The 26612-nt window shown below is 33.0% G+C and overlaps 1 protein-coding gene across 1 annotated transcript in view; it reads right to left on the reverse strand.

The window, feature by feature from the left end:
* Positions 1-26612, reverse strand: part of PCDH15 (protocadherin related 15) — a 965496-nt gene that overhangs the window by 804280 nt on the left and 134604 nt on the right. Inside the window, exon 2 of the mRNA XM_064374141.1 lies at positions 9255-9369. Coding sequence (XP_064230211.1) covers positions 9255-9345 — 91 coding nt within the window. The 5' untranslated portion in view covers positions 9346-9369. The remainder of the gene's footprint in view (positions 1-9254; positions 9370-26612) is intronic.

The following is a 26612-nucleotide window of genomic DNA, read 5'->3' on the forward strand; positions in this document are numbered from 1 at the left end:
CATTATAACTGATACCACAGAAAAACAAAATATATTCAGAGAGTAGTCTATGTAGATTCTCACAGAGTAATCATGGTAAACTATGAATATCTCTATGATCAAAAACTAAAAAACCTAGAAGAAATAAATAAATAAATCTAGAAAAATTAAAAAATTATATAAGAAAATAAAAAATAATAAATAAATAAATCTAGAAAAAAATGAAAAAACTAGAAAATCTAGAAGAAATAAATAAATCCCTGGAAACACACAACCTGCCAAAACTGAATGAGGAAGAAATTGGAATTCTGAAGAGACATATAAGTTATGAAATCAAATTAGTAATAAAAAATCCATTATTCAGAAAAAGCCAGGATGAACCAGATTTACAAACTTTATCAGGCATACAAAGAGCTAGCACGCACCTCATTTAAATTAATTTAAAAAAATTGAGGAATGACTCCTTTCTAACTCATTCTATGAAACCAGTATCATCCTGATACTAAAACCTGATACTAAACACACACACACACACACACACACACACACACACACACACAACTACAGGCCAGTATCCTTAATGAATAGACACAAAAATCTGCAACAAAATACAGTGAACCAAATCCAGCAGTGCATCAGAAAGATAATTTGTAACAGTCAAGTGGATTTTATTCTAGTGATACACAAATGGTTAAACATATGCAAAACAATAAATGAGATTCACCACATAAACAGTATTAAAAACAATAGCCATATGATCATCTCGATACATGCAGAAAAAACATTCAATAAAATCTAATCTGCCTTTATGAAGAAAACCCTCAACAAACCAGGCATTGAAAAAACATACTGAAAAATAGTAATATTCATCTATGATTAACCCACAACAAATATCATACTGACTGGGGACTATAAACAAGACAAGGATGTGCACTCTCAGCAATCAGGAAAGGGAAATAAATAAATGTCTTCCATGTTGAAAAAGAGGAAGTCAAATGATCTCTGTTTGCTAATTACATAATCTTACACCTAGGCAACCCTGATATTTCCTCCAAAAGACTCTTTTACCTGATAAACTACTTCAGTAAGCTTTCAAGATACAAAATAAATGCTTGAAAATCATTTCATTTCTATAGATCAACAACACTCAAACTGAGAACCAAATAAAAATCTCAATTTCATTTATAATAGACAAAAATAAAATATCTAGAAATATTGTTAACCAAGGAGACCAATGAGGTGGAAGATATTTGAGAGAACAAAGAACTACAAAACATTGCTGAAAGAAATCCTACATGACAGAAACAAGTGGAAAAATATCCCATAATCATTGATTGGAAGAATCAGTATTAATACAATGACTATACTGCCCAAAGCAAGCTATATATTCAATTAATTTCTATCATAGTATGAAATTTATTATTCCTAAAATTAGAAAAAAAAATTCTAAACTGCACATGGAACCAAAAAAGAGCCCGAATAGCCAAAGCAATCCTAAGCGAAGAATAAAGTTGGGGTCATCACATTACTTGACTTTATACTATAAGGTATAATAAAAAATAAAAAAAACAAACGAACAAAACCCAGCATAGTACTGGCATATAAATAGACATATAGATCTATGGACAAAATAGGGGAACTAGAAAATAAACCATATATGTATAACCAAGTGATCTTCAACAAAGCTGACAAAATTAAACATTGGGAACAGGTCACTCTATTCAGTAAATCATGCTAGGAAAACTGGCTAACTTTATGCAGAAGAAATAAACTTGACCCCTATCTCTCACTATAGGCAAAAATTAACTCAATGAATTAAAAATTTTAATATAAGACCTAAAACTATAGAGATCCTGGAAGAAACCCTAGGAAAACTCTTTAGACGTTGGCCTAGGCAAATAATGTATAACTAATACCTCAAAAGCAAATGTGATGAAAACAAAAATAGACAAATGGGACTTAATTAAACCAAAGAGTTTCTGCATAGCAAAAGAAACTACTATCAGAATAAACAGACAAGCTGTAGTATGGGAGAAAATATTTGCAAGCAATTTATCTGACAAAAGACTAATATCTGGAATCCATAAGAAACTTAAACAAATCAACAAGTACAAAACATACAACCCCATTAATAAGTGAGGAAAGAACATAAACAAATACTTCCCAAAAGAAGAAATGCAAGTGACCAACAAACATGTGAAAAGATGTTCAATATCATTAATCATTAAAGAAATGCAAGTTAAAGCAAAAATGAGACATCAATTCATCCCAGTCAGAAGGGCTATTTTTAAAGTCCAAAAGTAACAGTTGCCAGTGAGACTGTGAAGAAAAGGGAACACTTATACACCATTGATGAGAATTTAAATTAGTACAATACTTGTGAAATAGTATGGTGATTTCTCAAATAACTGAAAATAGAACTACCATTAAACCCAGCAATCTCACTACTGGGTTTCCACACAAAGGAAAATAAATTGTTTAAACCAAAAAACACCTGGATTGGATGCTTATCTACAACAGTAAAGTAATGGAATCAACCTAAGGATTCACCAATGGAGGATGGGATAAAGAAAATGTGGTATACATAGACCACAGAATACTACACAGCCATAAAAAGGAATGAAATGATATCTTTTGTAGTAACATGGATAGTGCTGGAGGCCAGTATCCTAGGTGAAATTACTCAGAGTCAGAAAATCAAAACTAAATCCATGTTCTTACTTATTAGTGGGAGCTAAACATTGGGTATGTAACATGAAGTTGGAAATGATAGACCCTGGAGAAAAGCGAGGATGACGGCAGTGGAAAAGAGTTGAAAAACTACCTATCAGGTACTATGAGAACTATTTGAATGATGGATTCACTAGAAGATCAAAAGCCAGCATTACGCAACATGCCCTGTATATGTACCCCCCAAATCTAAAATTTAATTTAATTTAATTTAAAAAATACAGACTATATAAGATGAAATAAGTAAACGGGATAAACAAGGAGTAACATCCAAACTATTAAAAATAAAGAAAAAATTGGCACTATAATACTTTTTGTCCTTGGTTTAAATCTTTCTAAAATGTGTATTAATATGTATTACATGTGTATAATTACCTATGTACTTGTAATAATGCACACAAATATACGTCAATGTGTGATTCTATATGTGTACTTGCTGTTTTATATTTATGCAATGTTAATAAATCATATTATAATAAATGATTAAGAAGTTGCAGGGACAACTGTGTTCATTGAAAATTGCATATGATCTGCTATAGTCACCTTTAATTTAAAAACTGAAACAGACAAAAATACTATTAAGCATTACACTGTGATTAGAGAAAGATAATGTTAACATGAGGAATATATTTTACATTAATCTTAAAAATATGAGTAAGTGATTTTGAAAATACTTACTGCAGAAAAGACTGAGTGTCCCACAAATAAGAGTATGGCAGTTTATGAGGCACATATATTGCTATAACAGTGTCTTATGTGAGAGTCTATCACAGCTTGGGAACAGGAATTTTTAGATTATTTAACTTCTCTTGCAGACTAATTACGTCTATTTAATCATCTCTTCTTGAGCTGTCTAAAGGGAGGAAATATCTCATTCTAAAACCTGAGCATTTCATCTCATTGGGTAGCCATAGTTTTCTTATAATTCTGTTATCAGTATTGTAATTTGTGTGCCATTCCCTTTTTTACATGTAGTTTAAGATTTTTATTTCAAAGTTTATGAAATAACTTAAAACTATGACTTTTCAATTAAAAGTTCTTAAAGTAAGACAAATTTATTTATAGTTTTGATTCAATGTTATACAACAACTTTTTCCTTTTATTTTTAGTTGACATGTAGTAATCGTACATATTTATGTGGTACAGAGTAATACCGGATGCATGTATAGTGAGATGATCAATTCATGATCATTAGGATATGCATCAGATTCGTCATTTATTTGTGTTGAGAGCATTCAAGATTCTCTGTTCTTGCTTTTTGATAACATGCAATAAGTTACTGTTAACTATTTTCACCCTACAGTGTTATATAACTCTAGAACATTTTCCTCCTATGCAGCTGTAATTTCAGATCTGCTAAATTAACTACCCACCTTTCTTCCACTACCCTCATTTTTTCCAGCCTCCAATAACCATAATTATAGCTTCTACTAATATATTCTCACATTTTTTTTAGCTTCAACATGTAAGTGAAAACATGAGGTTTCATCTTTCTTTGCCTGAAGTACTTCAGTTAACATCCTCCAGGTTTATCCATGTTATCTTGAATGGCAGAAGTTCACTTTTTATGCCATGTTGTCTTGAATGACAGAATTTCACATTTTATGCATATGCCATTCTCTTCTAAGTTTTATTAGTATAAGTTAATGGCACTTTACATAATGATCTCTGGATCCATAGAACAAAAAGTGAAATTTCCAGGCCTCTACATTTTAGCATCTGACCTTAGAATGTGGTTCCATACTTAAATGATTTGCATATTTACATCATCACCGATTTTCCATGGATTACCTAATGCCAAGCATGAAAATGAACCTGAAAATATTCCTCAAACATCACTTAAAGTTTCATGTGAATCAATAAGCTACCCAATGAAAAGATATAGTTACTACTTTCAAGAATGAAATGTTAACAAAGGGAAGTCTTCAAGATAGTTGGTAAATTTGAAGAGACAAAAAAAGATATATACATATATAAATATGAGTATGAAGTATCAGTTATAACTAAATATATACATTTATTTAAAAGTAGCATAATTATAAATAAATAGTAAAAGCAATAAAGATAATTTTTTTAGTGAATATTGGTCATATGCCAGATGCAGTGCTAAAATGTATAAAATTGGGTTTCAGATAGCTATTGTCTATAAGGAAATTCAATCCCAAGAAATGTGAATGATTGAGGATTGGAAACATGGTCCCTTCATATAATTGTTCTGATTGTCCAACATACAAAGGTTTCGTTCATATTATAGATACGTTCTAACTTACGTAGTAGCTAAAGAGCAAGACAGAAAATTTCTGGCTTCCAGACTAATTGCTTTGGCAGCCAAAGAGAACTGCTGATAGCATTCATGGTCTGTAAAACGTTAGGGAGTATCTCTTTGTCTCTCTCACTCTATCACTTGCTCTCTCTTTCTCTCAATCTCTCTCAAACACAAACACACATCACACACACATATACACACACGCTCACATATTCACTGGCATACACAACTTTTATAAAACTATCCTATCACATTGGTTCAAACTTTAACATAATGCTATGATATAGTTTTTGAACAAACACTGTGCTTATCAGATTATGGCAGTAATACATATTCAATATGAAAAAAATTAAAAACTCAGAGTAAAAAATAAAAGTAATATAAAACATACCTATTACCTATACAGCATCTTCACTTCATCGTCTCCCTCCCTCCTTTCATTATTCATTTATGTACTCGAAATCAAATAAACCACAATATAAATGCTGCACACAACTTAGTTTATTTACTTTACTACAGAAAATATATTCGAACAAGGGCTATGTTTTACATATCTTTTTAAATCTTTCACAACATACAGTTTAACACAGGGTCCTGCTTCCTCTGCTTTGCAAGGATACCTGCCTCCTAGGTTCCTTATGCTCAATTTGGGATCAGGGCACATGTTCCAATTCAAATAAAATTTTCAGGATAAGTAATGCATTAAAAGATAAACTCAATTTCAATCCTAATGCTTTTTTTTTTTTTTTTTTTTTTTTTTCTGGAGTCGGAGTTCGTTCTTGTTGCCCAGACTAGAGTTCAATGACGTTGTCTCGGCTCAGGGCAAGCTCCACCTCCTGGGTTCAAGCAACTCTCCTGTCTCAGCCACCTAAGTAGCTGGGATAACAGGTGCCTGCCACCACACCCAGCTAATTTTTTGTATTTTTAGTAGAGACAGAGTTTCACCATGTTGGCCAGTTTGGTCTCCAACTCCAGGCCTCAGGTGATGTGCCTGCCTCGGCCTCCCAAAGTGCTGAGATTACAGGTGTCAGCCACCGTGCTCGGCCCCTAATGCCCTTTTATCAGGGCAAAATAGCAAAATGACATACCACAAAGTATAAATCTATTATGTACTCTAATTTTCTAGGAGGTCTATCAGCTACATTCTGACTTTTTAAATATAAAACAATACTATCAGCCTCATTTATGTTACCAGTACTTGCTTAGATCTATAATCATTAACAAAATGAAATGTCCATTATGGAATTGGCCATCTACAAATTTTATTGCTTCATCTGAAAACATCCCAGCAATCTGACAGAGAAATATTTATAGATTCAAAACTTAGTCAAAGTTTTCAATTAAAAAATATTGCTATATATTATTAAAAGTAATAATTTTAAAATATATTGTCCTTATAAATAATTTCACACATAAGGATAATAGAATATTCAATTTTAGAATAAAGCATTTATTAAACAATCAATCCATTTTTTCTTCCAACTCCCTATGCTTAATTAAAAAAATACATAGAAAAGCAGAAAAAATTGTTCTTAATTTAAAATCCAGAAGAGTATTATTCTTTAATATGGATAGTCTAAGAATAGCTTAAAATTTTTTCCTTCAGTTTTCTCTGAAACTCCTATATATGCAACTATGTACGTAAAATCGCAATAGGCTAATCTAATTTGTTACAGATAATCTGTAACAAAAGCATTCTTTTCCTTTTGACTTTTGATTGCATGTTTCTCTTCTACTTACAACCATCACCACTGCCTTCTTTGAACCTAACCATGTACCTGCAAACCCAAAAATCTGGATAAAAATATTTCCTCAAGTTATTCATGTCACAAATTCCAAGTTAGTACTAGTTTGTGTTAGCCATGATTTGCCTCGTCCTGATTTCAGCCCTGCATGGTATGGGTTCATGATTTTATATGGAATTAAAAGAAAATTCTGAAAATCATCTTCAGTCATACATAACTGAATGATTAAATAACACTAATGTTAAAGTGTCTCTAATTAAGGGAGGTCTGAAAGAAGTAAAGAACTGGGAGGAGGTGGGGTCCCGGCTTACGCTTGTAATCCTAGCATTTTGGGAGGCCGAGGTGGGTGGATCACCTGAGGTCAGGGGTTCGAGACCAGGCTGGCTAACATGGCAAAACATCGTCTCTATTAAAAATACAAACAAAAAAATTAGCTGGGCATAGTGGTAGGCACCTGTAATCCCAGCTACTTGGGAGGCTGAGGCAGGAGAATCACTTGAACCTGGGAGGCAGAGGTTGCCGTAGGCTGAGATCAAGCCATTGCACTCCAGCTTGAGAGACAGAGAGAGACTCTCTCTCTCAAAAAACAACAACAACAAAAAGAACTGGGAGGAGACCTAGAGAAATAATGCATCATTGCATCTGGAGGCGCACTGGAGGATACGAGCATGGTAGGAAAGTGAAATATACACGCAGAAAACTGATAAAACCCTATACAAAAAGTCAGTTTATCTGCCATAATTCCTTCAGTATTCCTAAGAACTGAGTCACTTCCAAGAGGAGAAATCTGATAAAGCTTTCTAGCTGTGGCCATAGGGTAGTCATCTCTGTGACTATAGTACATTAAAGTCAGCCCCACCATGCGGTATCACTTGACAAGTCTGAAATTCCACTGGGCTTCAGAAAGTTGACTATGTGATGGCCAATAATTACCTGATAACCTCATATTAGAGGCAATGCATATACATTTATAAGACTAAGAGCTATAACAAGCTTGTGAAGAAAGCCAATTTATAGCTTTACAGGTAAAACCAAAAGTGATTTCCTCTGTTAACTAAAATTACATTGCTAAAAAGTACATGGTTTATGGATGTTTAACGTGAAAAAAGACAGACAGTGAATACTTTCCTGCTCAGTGTAAACACTAAATAAGAATGAAAATGGAATGCCTTATTATATAAAGTAATACCAATACAATGATATGCAATCTACTCCTCTGGCACAATTTGAAATGTGTTCTTTTGCTACACAGTCACACTCTTTCATTTCAATGTGTTTTTGTTCAAAATAGCAGTTATTTATATATACCATTTTTTAAAATTCATTTTTAGGCTGCAGATTCACAATCTCCATAAATGCCAAAGATGTGTAGTTAAATTGAGACGCACTTGAAGTAAACACCTTGCTGCTGACTAGCAGCAGTGTTCAAGAGATTATGCTGCTAATTTTATGAGAGTGAATACTATTGTGAATTATTCTGCCAATCCCCAGTGAGGTTTATCTCTCACATTATTGAAGATTGAGAATGTCTTAATATATGCACAACTTGAACACTGTTTGGGAAAAAGCCAAACTAATTCATCTATCTTCTGATCAATCAGTTTAGCCAAGCAAAGCACAAAAGAAATTCACATCCTTTGCTGCCATTAACAACAACCAGTTAACAGGGCAACAGGGGTGGGGAGACGTTTACCTGTTTGTGCATCATGAATGCCAAACAAATCTTGAATAAGAACAATGAAAAGTTAAAGAAAAAAAAAATGAAAGAAATAAGAATAAAATTCATTTTTCTTGAATAGCAAATTTCTAGGGAGGTAACTTTTTTCATTTTTTTCTTCTGTCAAATTTAACATATTATATATATCCTAACTCTCATTATAGGGTATTCAGAGATAGATTCTGCCAATATTGAAATATCTAAGACAGGTACAATTGGGCCACTGCAAACATAATGTGTTAAATGGATCCTAAGTAACCTGAAGATTAATTAATCTTTCTAAAGTGACCAGCTTACTGTTAGAGCAAAACGTAAGAAGTCAAATATCAAATCTTTTTTATTTTCTACTCTCTCCAAAAAATAGTTGCTAAAATAATGCAATGCCTAAAGTGCCAACACCAAACAACTTATGGCTGCTAATTTTGACCCTTTAACGGGGTCAAAATTTCTTGTCTTTTTTATTTCTAGCTTTGTTTGAGACCTTTGTTCGCATATATTCAAGGGTTAGTAAATACAGTTTAGTATTTTTTCCATAGCAATTAAGCATTTACCTAGTGAGAATAAGTATCCAAACAGAGGTCTTGCATTATATTTTCCACTAAACTGCATTCCTTCTACCATAGTGCAATCTTTCTTAAGAAACAAAGGACTTCTGATTTCACTTCTGTAAGCTTGTTTTAGTTAATTATTACACAGAGATACTAACCTTTAAAAATAAACTACAAATTAGCATTATTCACCTCTGTGGTGTGCTTTTTTTTCAATGTCATAACAAAATCCTGGCTTGCTCTAAAGGTCAAGCTAAATGCAACCTTACCATCGTCGTACTGGCCCAGGCAGATTTCAAAGAGAGTGCCCAGGATGATCCCTGAAGCTAAACATGTCCAGAGATAAAACTGTTGAAACATCTTCTGTCAAAGTTCAAAGCCGATCTGAAACAAGAGGTGGTAGAAAGAAACATTGACATGTTCATTAATCTGTTATGGGTAAACACAATTGTCACAGCACAGAAAAGCCTTAATGCCTTCATAGTTAATTACCTGTGCCACGCTATCCATTAACAAAGTAACACACTTGTTTAATGTGCTGGAACTGTTTATCAACATAATTTTGCAGAAAACTAATCTCCAAGAAAAGACATGTTTTTTGTTACTTAATGTGCAAACAAGTAGATGGGAAGTTAACCTACTAATAATATCAGAAGCATGTTCTTTAAAATCAAGGCCTTATGGGTAAGTCAAATGTTAATCCGTTTGAGTTACTAAATTTACGTTATCTATAGCATAATTTTACAAAAAAGTGTAAGACGGTAGGCCAGTTCTTAGTATCCTATATGAGAATTTCAATGAAAATTTTTCTTATACAATTAAGTAGAAAAGCCTATCATTAAAATGGTAATTCCTTTCTAGTAGAGGGATCAGAGATTGACTTAACTATGCCAGGAAAGACTAAGGAAAATCTGTCAACTTTCACTACATCTGCTCTATGAAGCATTTGGAGGCATTTCATTTTAATTCTCTTGTTTTACTTTTCAATCTCTCAGTAAGTGAAAAAAAAAAAAAAGAAAAAGAAAACAACTGATTAAGAAATTAGTGGCCTGTGAGCACACGAGAAAGTCTTATTGAAAGAATGCCATGCTCAGTTTCTTTGTAAATTTAGGAAATTATCCACACAGAATTGCTCAAAATGCCCCTGATTATAAATTGTGGCAGAATAGGGATTGGAACACTGTTTCTCTAATTCAGAGGTTCCAAACTCAAATGACTACAGATGACAAGCAGACAAAGGAAAAGAATGAATTAGCCTAAGGGGACAATAGTGATGGTAGAGGCTGTGATAAACTGTGCAATACAAGGTTTTCTAAAGAGACCAGCTGGTACTCAACTTCTATCAATAATTGTTATGTGGGAATGCAAACCAATGTTGCCAGGTCTTCTGATTTTCAAAGAGAAGGCAGAAATCCAAATTTTCATGTGGTTTTCCAGTGTTTAGATGATTGTGCAATCTTCTTTATAAGACTAAATGCTTCTAGCAGGTAATATTGATGCCAGGGTTCTCCACTTTTCTCTCTCTGCCCAAGATTCTCTCCACTAGACTAGCTGTGGATAAGGTTTATCAGAGTGTACAAAAGAATGATTTTAATTCTGCTTTCATCTACATTTTATCCAAGTTTGCTTTACTGTCAAGTGTTTTATAATGTTTATTTGTCCAGTAGCATGTATAAATATATATAATGCATTATAAAATTAAAGGCGTAAGCTCTTTTTTTAAGCTAATGGGATACACAGCTCTTGAACTTAAAAGATCACTGCTTTAAATCATACACATTTTAATATGAAGTCTATTCTTCATTTGTTTCTTTATCTAAGAGGAAAATAATAGCCTTCCTTTTTTGCTGGCCCTTCTACATTTTTTCCTAACCAGCAAAGTGCTTGGCCCCTGCATTTATAATTTCTAGGGACAGATAGCTCAAAGAAGAGCTCATTATTAGATGCCAAGAGAACATCATAATCCACACTAACCTGCAGAGAAAAAGAAAAATGAAATTGACCAATGCTAGGGGTTGTGTAGAGCAGCAGATGAGAGTGTGGCTTCTTTTTAAATTCAAGCTTTTCAACTTACTAGTTTTGTGACTTTGAAGAAATTAAATAGCATCACTGTCTCACATTCCTCAATATCAAAATGGAGATAAAATTGTACCTACCTCGTAAGATTGTCTTAAACATTAAATAGGTAAGGAAATATAAATTCATGCTTAGCACAGTGTACTTACTCACTGAGTGAGTACTCCCTAAAGCTTAATATGAGTCTTTCTGACTCAGCATCTATGGAACCTCCGAAGTCTTAAACAGATTAACTCAATCTATCTTTAGCAAGTGTTGTAAAGTAGATATTATTATCCCCATTGTGTGGAGGAAAGGTCAGGCTCACAGAGAGTAAGTGACTGGCTCAAAGTTATAAACTGGCACGTGTCTGAAGAGACTATAAAGTCTGTGAGTAAGACACCTTTGCTCATTCCATTTGAGAAAAGTACTGGAAAGTTTTCCAGAAAACACAGGGCTTAGAAGTTTTAAAGGGCTATGGAGGTCTAGAATGGCCTGCTGTATTACTTCCCTTAAACTCTGAGAGAGAGACATTCTAACCCCCTTCCCGAAGGATGATTTATGCACACAATGGCTTCAAATTCTTTTTTTATTTGGAAAAATAAATATGGCAACATTAAGAAATAAAACAATGTTATTTATATTGTAAAAATATAAAGAGAAACCCTATACAAATACAAACTAGAAAGGATATAGATCAGAAAACAAAATTAGCACAAACCAAAACGGGTATGTAGCAGAAAACAAAATTAAAGAGAAAGCAATATCTTAGCAAAGGACAAGAGGACATAGTTGCATTCCTGTGTGAGTCACTGATCTGCCAGCTTGACTTAATTTTTACTAGTTTATAGTATTATGTACTCACAAATTATGGTATTTTCTTTTATTTCTGACTGAATCTAATTTGGTTTCATGTAGTAGCCTCCAAGATAAAAACTAGATGGATCATTATTTTAAAATCATTAATGCCACTACCATTACTATGCCTCCAGAAACAAAACCTCTTGATCTATGGCTCTGCATGTTTTTTCAGAGGATTATATGTATACTTTTGAAAACATCACAGACAAAACTCACATAAAAATCTATTTAGAATAGATATAGCATTTAATACCCAGAGGAATGAGATAATCTTCCAGGAAATATCATACTTAAATTTGTCTTTGAATAATGATAAAAATAATAATATCTATACTTTTTTTACTCTTTCATATATATCTACCTTATTTCCAAAGAAATTTCAATCATTTCCATGGGCTCAATATTTACAGAAACCTGAAAGAAAGCTATGAGTCTTCACATCAACCTGATATCCCAAACACATATTGACTTAGTGAGAAAACCCAGTTTCTAAACAAAGATATAATGAAAAGATACTTCCCACAAAGAGATTGCGTAAAAGACTTTAGGAGCATCAAGTTTAGTACAATATTGTGCCAATCCACTGACAGCCTAGAGTGGCACTTCTGCAATCAAATTAATTGGAAGAGATCAAATGTTTTAGATAAAATACTGTTTTCGTTATTAAATTTACAATCTCTAGAAGTACGAGAGAAGGTTGTATAGGAGATGAATTTTAAAATCTTGCTGAGTGACTACACGAAAATGAAAAGCACGTCGAACAACACCTCTGTGGTGGTGCTTTCCTTTTACAGCAATTCCCACATCAAACTCTTTCCATGTTCCCCGAATACTAATTGTTACTCCAGAATTTATTGACCAATAGCGTTATGTTCTAAAAACCCAAAGAATGTTCAATTTAACAAAAATTATAGGTGACCTTCAAATGAATTTATTATACATGTTTTTCAAGAGATAAATTGATGTATTCAGTACTCTAATGTAGCTAATAGTTATCATTTTGCAATCGTGACTTAGAAATAATATTCTATTGTCAAAATACTGGGTTAAAGTGGTTTTTTCCATTTATAATATTTCACAGAAGTGGCTTGCAATCCATGTGCAATTTATGATACATTTTCCTGAGGCTTAAGAATATTTTACTGCAATTATTCAAGACAAACCTAATGATTTCGAATTTCACATCATTTGTATTTCCTGCAAGATAAAGTTTATATTTATTTCTCTGGCATTCAATGATCTCAAAAATTAATTTATCCAACAAGCACTTATGGAGGGTCTACTAGATATCACTCACTCTTCTAGGCAGTTGGAAAATATCAGTGAACAAAGCTGACACATTTCTCTGCTCCCATGGATGTTATATCCCAGAAATAAAGATCGACCAACAACAAACATAACTAAGTTACATAACATGTTAAAAATGTAATAAGTGACATGGAAAATAGCATTTCAAACTGTATGTTGTCAGTTTGCAATAATTTTCTTTCAGCAAATGAAGTAAGATTACACAAGGCAACCAAAATGCTATCTGATAAAACAACTGAGTAAGAACTTTACGATTAAAGTATAAGTATTCCCACAATCCTGACAGCATCCTTGATGGTATCTACTACTCTGAATACAGATTTCTGTTCATCTCTTGGAAAGAGGGTAAAGGTCTTTCACTGCCTTTCACTTTCAAATATAAATCCAAAGGCTGGAAATACACAAAGGTCTGTTCTTTTTCCATTTTTCCCTGCTCCCTGTGTCTTGGGTGGTTGCAGTGACACATGGCAAAAGCAGCCAAGGTGGACACCAAAGCAGTCTTCTCTTAAATACCTTTTTGACAACGTTAACTATACTATTTATTTTTAGCCTATGTCTTTGACTGCCATGTGAATAAACACTAATTTTCTTGAGATATCAAAGCTTGGAGCACATCGTCATTACCTTGATGAGAAACCTCATACCAATACACAAGCATGAGTGAAGTGAGCTGTATGTATGCAGTCTGCCCTTCAACAGATTGTTCAGTCACACTACTGGCACCCCTGATCTGTAACAATATGTGCATAGAGCTAGAAAACTAAAACTTGTCACTGCTCTGTATTCCCTGTGAGAAATATACGCTACCTACCTGCTAGAATAAAGCAAACTTCCCTTCAAAGCAACCTCAGCTTCAAACTGAAAACATGATGCTATCCAAAGTCATTGCATTTCACCACACCAAATACGAATTTCTTAAAATGACTAGCTAGAAACGTGTCTTCCCCCTCAGCATGGTGGTAAATAATAATGTTTTCATCACTACAGAGAGTATTTATCACTCTTCAGCATTACCAGATGAATCAGCTTTTCTTTTTTAAAAATATGTAATATGAACTTCAGGAAAATAAAATTTCAGAGAGCCTTTCAGAGATATTCCCTCCTTCTAGAGCACATTATATTTTTCCTTACTTAATACACATGTTTAAGTTTATATATTCATCTATAAAAATATATTTACATTTATTGATAATTTTATAGTACATTTATACATATTTGTATATAAATTTATGTTACATATTCACATATAAAATATACTTAAAGAAGTGTATATTTTATTTAAACTTATATTAAAGATAGGTAGATATTGATATTATCTTACACTTCTTTTAAAGTTTGCAATTTAAATTTAAGGGGTTCTGTTGTAGTTAATCTGAGGTAAGGGTGGAAAGTAACCAATGTTTTTATAAGACTCGGTGAGGTCCAAGGCACCTCTCTCACCTGGTCCAGCCAAATCAGGCTTACTAGATCTTTGCTCGGGCCTACAGTTTTTTAACATGCTACTGCATCTGAATGTGCCTTGACTATCAACCTTAAAATACGTGTTAATTTGGCAGGGTGCAGTGGCTCATGCCTGTAATCCCAGCACTTTGGGAGGCCGAGGCGGGTGGATCACTTGAGGTCAAGAGTTCCAGACCAGCCTGGCAAACTTGGCGAAACCCCATCTCTACTAAAAATATGAAAAATTAGTTGGGCATGGTGGCACGTGCCTGTAATCCCAGTTACTCAAGAGGCTGAGGCAGAAGAATAGCTTGAACTCAGGAGGCAGAGGTTGCAGTGAGCCGAGATTGTCCCACTGCACTCCAGACTGGATGATAGGACAGAGTAAGACAGACTCCCTTTCAAAAAAAAAAAAAAGAAAGAAAACGTTAATTTGCTGTCTGGGTGCACTCTCTTTCTACATATAGATTCACCCTAAACATTGTGGGATAAAATAAAATTGATGAAAATAATTTTTAAAATGAAGAATATAAATTCTTAAGAACTAATCTTGGGCCGGGCACGGTGGCTCACACCTATAATCCCAGCACTTTGGGAGGCTGAGGCGGGTGGATCACGAGGTCAAGAGATCGACACCATCCTGGTCAACATGGTGAAACCCCGTCTCTACTAAAAATACAAAAATTATCTGGGCACGGTGGCGCACGCCTGTAGTCCCAGCTACTCGGGAGGCTGAGGCAGGAGAATTGCTTGAATCCAGGAGACAGAGGTTGTGGTGAGCCGAGATCACGCCATTGCACTCCAGCCTGGGTAACAAGAGCGAAACTCAGTCTCAAAAAAAAAAAAAAAAAAGAACTAATCTTGTCATCACTTCAATCATTTACAATGTTTGAAGCCCAAACATTATTTCATCCACGGAGTGTTTAGCTTAAAAATATAACCAAGTAAATTTAAAATGGAGTTTTAATGCTCAAGCAAATGTATGCGTCATTTTAAAAAGAAGCTTCAAAGAGAATTCTGTGTGTTGTCATTCCCTTGGCACAGAAAAATTATTCTGACTAGTATTGTTGTTTGATGAAAAATATAGATTCTAAGAAACACAAATAAATTAATGAGTAAATGAGTATTTCTCTAAGGCAAATTCATGAGCAAAAAACAAAAATCAAAAAGTATTAAGTTAGTCAAGAGAGATTAAACATAAAAGTATGAAAATGCCAGTGACTTGTATGATGTAACATAATACAAGTCCTGGATCTGGAATGAGAGCCTCTGGCATTGCATTCCTAGTTATGCTGCTTTTGGAGGGCTGCATAAGGGTAAGCCAGTGAAAACTGACACAATACAATCTATTGTATTATTCTGTAATTAACAGATTAAAATTTGAACAAAAATTAAAACTTAAGACTATTCATTTGTTCATTCATAGCATAAATGTTTATTAAGCACGGATCCTGGGTAATGTACTTTATAAGATGTGCTGGCTACAGCTTTGTGAGAAAAAAATGAATGAATGAATAACAAATAAAGAAATAACAGTCCATATGGAGTTTTCAGTCTAACACAGTGTGACACTTAAAGTACCTCAAAATGAATCAAATCCTTATGTAATCGTGTTCCATAGATCAGGGGTCTAGTACTGGTCCATGGACTGTTAGGAACCAGGCCACAGAGCAAGAGGTAAGTGGTTGGTGAATGAGCAAAGTTTCATCTGTATTTACAGCCACTCCCCATCACTCATATTACTGCCTGAGCTGCACCTCCTGTCAGATCACTAGTGGCACTGGATTCTCATAAGAGGGCGATTTCTATTGTGAACTGTGCATGTAAGGGATCCAGGTTGCATGCTCCTTATGAGAATCTAATGCCTGATGATCGATTTGTCATTGTCTCACATGATTGCCAGATGAGATCATTTAGTCATAAGAGAACAAGCTCAGAGCTCCCACTGAGTCTACATTATGGTGAGTTGTATAATTATATCATTATATATTATAATGTAATAATAATAGAAATAGAGTATATAATAAATGTAATGTGCTTGAATCATCCCCAACCATTATCCTGTTCTCTGCCCCAGGTCAGTGGAAAAACTGTTTTTCATAAAAATGGTCCCTGGTGCCAAACAGTTGGGGACCACTGCCATAGATAGTGGAATCTATGACTTGCTTCTAATATGTAGAATATGATAAAGGTAACAAGATGTCATTTTCTCATTTCAGTTAAGTTATATAAGATTCAGTCATAGCATATTACAGAAAGAAAAATTTTCCTGCTCTGTGTAAAGAAGCAAACATATTGTAAAGCCTTTAGAGAGGAATAGATGCCAGGGAACTCCAGGGGACTTCTTGGACCAGAGGATGGCCTCTAGACAACAGCCCTCAGTCATAAACCCAAAAAGAAATGAATTCTGCCAACAATCTAAATGAGGTTTGCAAAACAATTACATTCTACATTAATTGCATTTTGAAAAGAAATGTAATTTAAACACTAAATAATGAGACTTTAATTATTTTATATAGGATCAATCATTTATATATATATTCAATTCTATTTTTTATAAATCTAGTTACTACTTTTCTGCTTCTTATATTGAATAAATTTTCAGCCATAACTCAGTCATATTACCTTACTTGCTTTTGCCATTACTGTAGCTTGGTAGGAAATAAAGTTTTAAATAATAGTGTTTTAAGTAGGTGACAGATTTAGGATAAAAGATGCATAACAGTTCTAATATTAAGAAACGACTTCACATGTTTAATGACATAGCAAACAGGTAGTATTTACATTTATAATTTTCTTAAATCTTCCTGTATTTAAACAATGTAATTTTAATTGGTAAAGCACATCATTTTTATTAGATACAGTTGGTAATAGAAGGAAACATATAACTTTTAAAATGTATTTAAATATTAAGATGTGTATAATGGATACTAGAGTAAATACTGATTGGGAAACACAAATTGTGATTAATATTTGTTTTCTATATAGCTTTAATATTTACTTTTAAACATGTACTTATAATATGTATTTAACATGTAGAGTAGAAAATGTGTACTTTAATACTTTGCCAGGTGACATGTTTAAGTAGAATGAATAAAACTAGGTTTATCCTCCACTGGCCCTCTTCTTACTATAATGGACACATATGTCCTATTTTTTCCACATTTTATTTATACTCCACATTATATGAAGTCTAACCAGAGATCATAAAATTGTATACATCAATGCAGAGGCAGAATCAACATTCTATAGATATCACTTTTATTTTCTTTGAAGGATTTTTTAGGTTAAGACCTTCAGCCAACTGAACTGAACCGTTTTATTTATAATAATTTTAATATAATAAAATTTTCTCAAGAACTAAGTTTGTACATTTGATGCTAATAAAAAATGCTAATGGTGAATATTTTCTGTGTTTGGTAGGTGTTGATATTATTGAAATCATTAGACATGCTTTAGTAACTTTAAAATCAAATGGTAGATTGTTCAGTTTCATTTCTCTTGGTACTTAACCAATTTATATTAAGAAAATCATGTGTGAAATTTGTAGTCTAGAAAGTTTGCAGAAATATCTCAAAAACAGTAACTCAAAAAATAGGTTAATACAGAAAGACATCCATATAAGGAAGTATTTCACAAATATTTCTAAGTTTGATTCAATATCAATTATTTTCAGCTTTTACCCTTATTTTATAAATCTACATGATTAAAGAAACAATCAACCTTCTCAACTGGCACAAGTGTGAAGATGAATAATTTGATTTAGAAAGATAGCTAAATGTGTAAGAGTCATGTAAGCACTTCATTTATGATACAAATCTATAAAGGTCACTGCCATATTTCTTAGAGATTAGATTTTAATGTAAAGCTGAGTTTTATTTTTCTAGAAAATGGTAACTTTTATTGAAAATAGCTCATGTATAAGCATACTTTTGTAATTCAAACTCATGTTGTTCAAGAGTCAACTGTACGTAATTTTATAATTGCAAAATTTGGTCTTACCTGTAAATGATAACATATTACCATTTGTTGGTTCTTTATGTTTGAGGGACAAACACAATTTAAATAAGTTCTCTTACAAAGATTATGCTTCATGAGCAATAAACTAAGTACATTTGTCTCTTACTACAAACACATAATTTTATAGTGTGTTCTTGCATTTCAAAATTACCAAACTGAAAAGTAGTCATTCTGTCTCCCAGTGTCCATTCTAATTGTATGGTATGTTCGCTACTAGAGTATATTTTATTCTAACTTAAAATTTTAAATTCATTATGTCTTAGATTATGCTATTATATAGTATATTCAAACTGCCCGTATATTTTTATCCTATTAAAATGATACAGACATTAAATTTTATAGACATTCTAATGATTGTTTTCCGTTTTTCCATTCTTTTAAAATAAGTTGTTACATGCCCCTTGGGATTGGGGATTATTTTAGAGAATCTTTCTACTTCTTCATTTTCCAAAAGTCAATAATTGAAAATATTTACTTCACAATACAGCATGGCAAGATATTATAAGTGAAAGATATAATTTCATTCTGATCTTTTTCATTCCAAGGCCTTTTCATGTTTTTTTTTCAATCTGAACAAATTTTTAACTCTGAACTTATTACCATAACCAAATTTCATTTTATTTTTAGTTATTTCTGCCTAGGCATTTTCTCATTTTTCATATTTCAACCTAAAAATTTGTTCTTAATGTAAGACTTCTCTGACAAGTCACTTTCTCCCCCAAGTACAGGTCAAATATTTTGTGATAATCTTTCTTAGCCTTTCTCTTTTATTCATCGCACACATCTCAGTTCATAATTACATTGTCTGACAGTGGGTACTTTGGTAATATTTGTGTTTCACTTTATACCCCTGAGAAAAGGAATCATTATTGGTCAAACTTCTATCCCAGTTTTTTATTCCAGAGCTTAGCAAAGAGCTTAGCCCACATTAACATTGATGTGTTGAATGAAAAATTTTAAAAACAAATTTAGCATTTTCACACAATGAACTATTATTCACATTAATGAAAGTTAATTTGTTCTTGTCAAATCTGTATTATATATAGAATTTAATTTTATCAGTTATTTCTGAAGCATTTGCTGAATATGCCAGGATTAATAATTGATAAATTATAAAGAAGTTCCATTTCCTTTAAGACACATTTAAGGTATTGCTGAAGAAAGGCCTATGACTATTGTAAATCCTCACAGAGACTATGGAGATATTTGTACATAAATATATATTTATAATAAAATAATATTTTAAATTGTCAAACTTTAAGAAAATATGTGCTTATAAGAATAAAATGCTAATATACTTGGAAAATAGGAACCAAATCTCAGCCTGTAAATTAAAATTTATGGTTTATATACAGTGAAAACTATTGGGGCTGTTTTTGTTTCTGTGAACCAATTAAATAAATCTTTTCTCAAATTTAAGTTCTCTGTCTGAGTATACTAATATTGGCAAAGCCCTCTGTATCCTAAAATAATGTCTATTTTAATATGTCTTCGTAGAGAAAAGGCATTAAAAAACAGTGAACATAAGACACTAAATATTATTTTTTTGTTGAAAGTAATAAATTAATAGTGACAAAAGTACTTTTAGAAGAATTTAGAAAAACAAAAACAGAAGTTTGAACAAAGTATATATGGAAATATAAATTATAATTTTATTCCACTTTATTAACACTCTTGTCTAATTAGGCAATAATTACTTTAAAAAGTAATGCTTTCCGCTTAGAATTACTGCGGAAGTTGAAAGGTTCAAGTTTTTAATTACTACTCACAAAGCATGCAGTGAAACTTTCAAAACTATGAAAAGTCTACTATTTTACATATTCAGAAAGATATTTATCTTAGAAAAAATATCTTTAATAACTCCAAAATTTCATTGAAATTAACAGCAAGAAACTTGTGCTTTCCTTTCCAGTGTCAGAGATAGGTGAATAAATAAAAATCAAGGATCTTTTGGGGATGAAAGGAAGCAGAAATCTTAAGATTAGAAATTCACTAATGTGATGTCCATGGGCAAAGATGAAATCAGATATTATAGATGATTTTGAAGTTGCAGTTTTAATAATGATGAAGATATAGTGAATGGGAGAATTGAAGCAGAATGAATTTCATACTGTTGCCCATACCAATGAACTCATCATGCATTTGAAAAATATATTCTGGGCACGACATGGTGGCTCACACCTGAAATTTTAGCACTTTGGGAGGCCAACATAAAAGGATAGCATGAGGCCGGGAGTTTGAAACCTGAGCAAAATAGCAAGATCCAGTCTCTACAGAATATATAAAATTAAAAAATTAGCTGGGAGTAGGGACACACCCACTCTCCAGAGGCTGATGTGGGAGGATGGCTTGAGCCCAGTAGTTCAAAGTTACAATGAGGTATGATTGTGCCACTGTACTCCATCCTGGGTGACAGATTGAGAGCCTGTCCCAAAAATAAAACAAATAAGCAAAAAAGTATATTCCACTAATACCTTATAAATGAGGGTCTATGAAGATTTTTTTTAATCAGATATAATTGCGGTAGGGTATGTGTATTGCAAAGTTCGTTTGTGTGTGTGTCAGGTTGCATATATTAAGTGTAAGCAGCACAGTTATCTCAGGAAGGGATCATAAATGTATAAGAATCTAAGTGTGCACAATATACTGTAAATAAATAAGTAAAGCTGACTTAGAAATAACGGGAGCTCTGAAGACTTCATTGAATTTAAACGTAGCAGCTTTGCAGAAGTCTAAATCTATTTTTTCATTTTCCATTTTTTAATCTAAAAGATAAAAAGTGAGTGTCTAGAACTTCATTTAAATTATTCAATTTAATTGTTTCAATTAAACTATTCTTTAGTGTACAGTGACAGCCAAGACAACACAGCTTTTTGTGCCATTGAGACCAAGCTGCAATAGTTTAAAAGCTTGGGCTTAAGGATCTGTCAGTGAAATGAAAGTAGTATGATCAGAGCTGTATCTCCATATGTATTTAGGATCACCGTAATGTCATCACTTCCAAAACGTCTTTTTATAGCCACAATTTTTGAGAATTCTCACACTTTAGAGTGTCTTCCTGCCTGGAAAAATCTATCACAGTAATATATGCGATCACCATAAAGATGATGTATGAAAATGCAGAGGATATACTAGGTGAAAATTTTAGAACTGCTGTCGTTCAGGATTTTCTCAAAAGAGAAATATTCAGAAATATCATGTAGTTACTTTACAAAGCAACATATATAAATAACATATATAAATAAATATATACACACACATGTATTTATATATGCACAACGGGTTTCTTGAATGCATATTTACCTTTAAAGTAAGAATGCATTTTGAGCACAGTCATCACCAACACAAATTTTATTCTTTCCTCTTGTATTGATTTATGGTTTAAATTTTGTAATCATGTGAGCAATTATTAAAATGACACCAGATTCTTAAGTTAAGTCATTTGGATGACATTTATTCATGTTTTTTATACTCTTTTGAGTTTAAGGGATGGTATTAGAAAATCCTATAAACTAGCTTTTAGTACTTTCCACTAATTTTTTTTGGTGAGCAACACTAAGACTGGCATTTCACCTATCAGTGAGGGCACTTGTATGATAATCAGTTAAGCATATTGCTGCTAAACTCAAATAAATTTTAAAATTAACAAAAAAAGATATGAATGGTTGAAAGCATGAGAATTGTTCCCTGTGTTTTCTAATTTTTAATAAATTGAATTAAAAATAAGCCTTCCCAAGTGAGTTTTAGACATTACCACCTTCAAGGTCATCGTTTATGTGTTTATGAAGATGAAAGTGAAGGGATCTATAGTATTATATTTGAAGTAAATATAACTTTTTAAAGTAACATAACATCTATATAGGTCAGGAAATAATAATGATATGACATTGAATAGATATAGACCTCATGATAGAATTGGAATTTTCAAAACTCTTACAAAACATTTACATAATCAATGTCAATTTAAAAACATGTAATTGATAATAATATATGTGATATATTAGACTTTCCAATATTTCATTGGTTAAACTACAAAACTTACCCTAGTGATTGCTGTATTGAAGAGAAAAAAATTATTTGTATCTCATGATACTTATCAAAAGAGTCTTTAGTCAAATAAAAAACACACTAGCAAAACACACTGTTTCATGTTAAAGTGAGAAATCCTGTTTACAGAAGTTAGCCTCCAGAAATCATTCTTTGTGAAACACATAAGAAGTAAACTAATTTTAATACTTTCAGTTATAACAAAAATGGCATCATGCACTGTCTTCCACTAGCTAAGTATTAAATGCAGAGTATAAGCTATTCCAACTGTCATATTAAACAACTTTAAGTATGGGTTATGTCTGTAATTTTCTTGTAATCTCATTCTGAATGGAGCTTTCTTGAGCAACAGTAATTACAGAGAAGGCAAGAGTCTGGAAATAGTTATTTGTTTATAGAAAAAAAAACTAAGAATGAAAATACTTAGTCTAATTAGGTAACTTTTGTTTAAACTTCCATATAGAAGTAAAATAATGCCACAAATGGAAATGAATACTTGTATTGTTACTTTAGTTTCTTAAAAACAAATTAAGCAGACACTATTTTTTTTCCAGTACCTTGTAAACTTTTGAATCTTGGGTATAATTTTAATTCTTGAGAGCGTCACATATTTGATAAAAAATATTTGTCTAAGATATCTATGCATATGTTTGAGTACATGCTATATTAACATATTTATATTAGACTGTCAAGATAAAATATAACTAATCAAAGCATTGATTTTTTAACTTTGATTAAACATATTAGCTTCTTTATAGATTTTGCTCATTTCTAAGAGGAGGTTAGGTTTCCTTTCTCAGGATAATAGGGATGAGCTGTCTCTTTCTCTAGGGACAAAATATATAGTGTGGTAAATGCATTGATAAGAGGTGAATGAAAGAAAGAGAAGCCCCTAACAAAATAGAAATGAAAAGTACAATAACAGAGACAAGTGTCTGGAGAGATACTCTTCAGGGGCAATGTTTGAGGTTACTTTTCCTTTTTTCTCAAATAGAGTTTTTGCAATTCATGAAAATAAGCCTGAAGTGTCAACTTGTCTTCTCATTTTGAGATACATTTCTCCTTATATTAGGTATCAAAATATAATGATCAGGCATATGTTTAAGATTCATTTTGCCTTGTTTGAAAGTATTACCTAACAATGTCTTTGTAAAGCTTGCATTTTTTTAAGAAAAGAAAAACAATACAAATATAGTTTAGGTTGTGTAAACACATGAAGAAACCATAAAGGGAGTGATATGCTTTGGTTGTGTTCCCACCCAAATCTCACCTTGAGTTGTAATAATCCCCACATGTCAAGGGTGGGGCCAGATGAAAATAACAGAATTATGGGGGTGGATTTCCTCATCCTGTTCTTCTGGTAGTGAAAAAGTCTCAGGAGATCTAGTTTTATAAATGGGAGTTCCCCTGCACAAGCTCTCCTCCTGCACATGCCTGCACAAGCTCTCCCCTGCACATGCCTGCCACCATGTCTAAGACATCACTTTGTCGCTCCTTCGCCTTCTGCCATGATTGTGAGGCATCCGCAGCCATGTGGAACCGTGAGTCAGTTAAACTTCTTTCCTTTATACATTACCCAGTCTTAGGTATGTCTTTATTAGCACCCTGAGAACAGACCAAAAAAGGGATAGAAAGAAGGTCGGAGAAGGGAGAAGCTTGCTAGGGTATTCAAGGAAAGCACTCTGAAAATGACATTTGAGCTGAGACCTGAATAAAACAAGAGACACTTCAGAGAATCCCATAATAGGGAAGCAGGCATACCACTTTCAATGGCTCTGAGTTGGGAGCATGTCAGCCATGGATAAGAAACAGGAAATAGGCCAGATTAATGGGAGGGAGGGAGTACTACTTGAAAGATGTAGCCAACAGGAAACTGAGAGAAAGGAGGTGCCACTTACTGGAATGTGTTCCTCCCTGTTGGGGAGCAGCAGATTTGGAATAGAAATGAAGAAATTGGCTTTAATTGTTCAAATAAAGTTTGAAATATTTATTAAGCTACCAAATAAAGATGCCCCATAGCTTGATACGAGTACATCTGGAAGTCAGGGTAGACATCAAATTGCCATTCATGAAATGAACATGGAACTAATATAGACTATGTATGGAGAGTGTACAAAGAGAGAAGAAATAAGACTTGCATATATTTAGAGGTCAGAAAAATGAAGGTTTGTAGCTAAATAGATAAGAAGGAGTGAGAGGGAATGCCTGAAGCCAAATGAAGAAAGGATTTCAAACAGGAGAGAATGCGAATATGTCAAGTGCCACTAATCTGTTGAGGAAGATAAGGACTAAGGATTAACTATTGTATATTTGCAAAAAAGAAGTCACTGATGCCCTTGAAAGGAGTGGTTTCACTGGAGCCCTGGGAACAAAAGCCTGACTAAATGTTTTCAAGAAAATAGAGTTCATATAATTTTTTTTTTCTTATTTTACTGTGCAAGTGAGCAACAAAATGCAGAGACAGGAAGATAGTGGTGACAATTAGTCCATCAACTTGGCACATGTATGCACTTTTGTTCAATACAGAGCTATTACAAACAAAAGTAATCTATTAAAAAGTACAGACCAGACAAAACAGGAGAGAGAATGGGCATACCTGCACAGTAAGAGAAAAGTTTCGTCAGAAGAAATTAGTTCCTCTATACACTGGTAATTAACCAGAGAGAAGGTCCAGGATAGGTGGAAATTTGGGGATGGGAAAGATGTATTGGAGCTTTGAGGATAAAGAAAATGTATGAAGGATTCCTTTGAAAAGTAATAGTGTGAATTAACTGGTAAAATGGGATACAGTTACCGCATAGCGATGATGGATCAGTTGATGTTTGTTTTTTCTTTTATTCTCCAGCCACATTAAGCTGTTGGCATGCAGGATTAGAGTACATAAACTACTACTAATTTTTATTTTTTTATTGTTTTCTTTAAAATACATTTCTTCAAGTTCACCTATTAAAATATTTTGAATCTTATAATTAAATCCTAAATAAACATGTTCATGGGTGGTAATTACTTACAACACTTGGATAGTAGAGAGTAATGATACTTCTCTTTTCCTTCTGTTGTATTCACCACCACTTTGGCCTGAATAACTGAACTAATACCAAGTTCTTGAAACAGTGGCATAAAGTATGTATCTAGCACTATGGCTCTGTCCATCAGCACAAGCCACTAGCAATTCAGAAATTGCTCACTTATACAATGACATTTATTGCATGTCCTGAGAACGGACTAATACAGGGAGAGAAAGAAGGTTGGAGCAGGGAGAAGGTTGCTAGGATATTCAATGACAGTCCTCTGAAAATGAAATTTGAGCTGAGACCTGAATAAACCAAGGGACATTTTAGAGAAGCAGGCATACCACTTTCAATGTCTCTGAGTTGGGAGTATGCCAGTGTGGAATATGTTGGGAATATGTGGTGATGAACAAGGTGATTTTTTTTTTCTTTGAAATTTAAAGAAAAAATTTATTGAAGATCTGAAAAACAATTCCTAAAAGATTGAATTTTCCAGAAAACTAGCTACACAATGCATTGCATCTATCATGTTAAAACATGCATTAGACACAAATACAAAAACCATGAAACAAGCCACCATTCTTTAACAATTTGAGCAAAGATAAAATGCCTAAGTAACAACATGGATGACTTGCAAAGCATGGGCTCTTTACTTTAAGCACCATTTAAAAAAAAACAAAGGAGCACAAATGGAAGACTGTGTTCAGTTATATACACTGAATTGAACCTTTGGCACTAGGAATCAGAGCATTTTGTCATATAGCATTAACACGTATTATAAAAGTGCGTAGTGTCAAAGGAATAGAACCACCAGCATTCAAAAGCAGCTTTGTCAACTAGGCAATAAAACACTCTACAGCATATCCCTCTGTTGTCCATCATTGA

This window comes from Aotus nancymaae, unplaced genomic scaffold (genome assembly GCF_030222135.1).
Source record: "Aotus nancymaae isolate 86718 unplaced genomic scaffold, 86718_ANA_hifiasm-v0.15.2.pri h1tg000010l, whole genome shotgun sequence".
Classification (NCBI taxonomy): Eukaryota; Metazoa; Chordata; class Mammalia; order Primates; family Aotidae; genus Aotus; species Aotus nancymaae.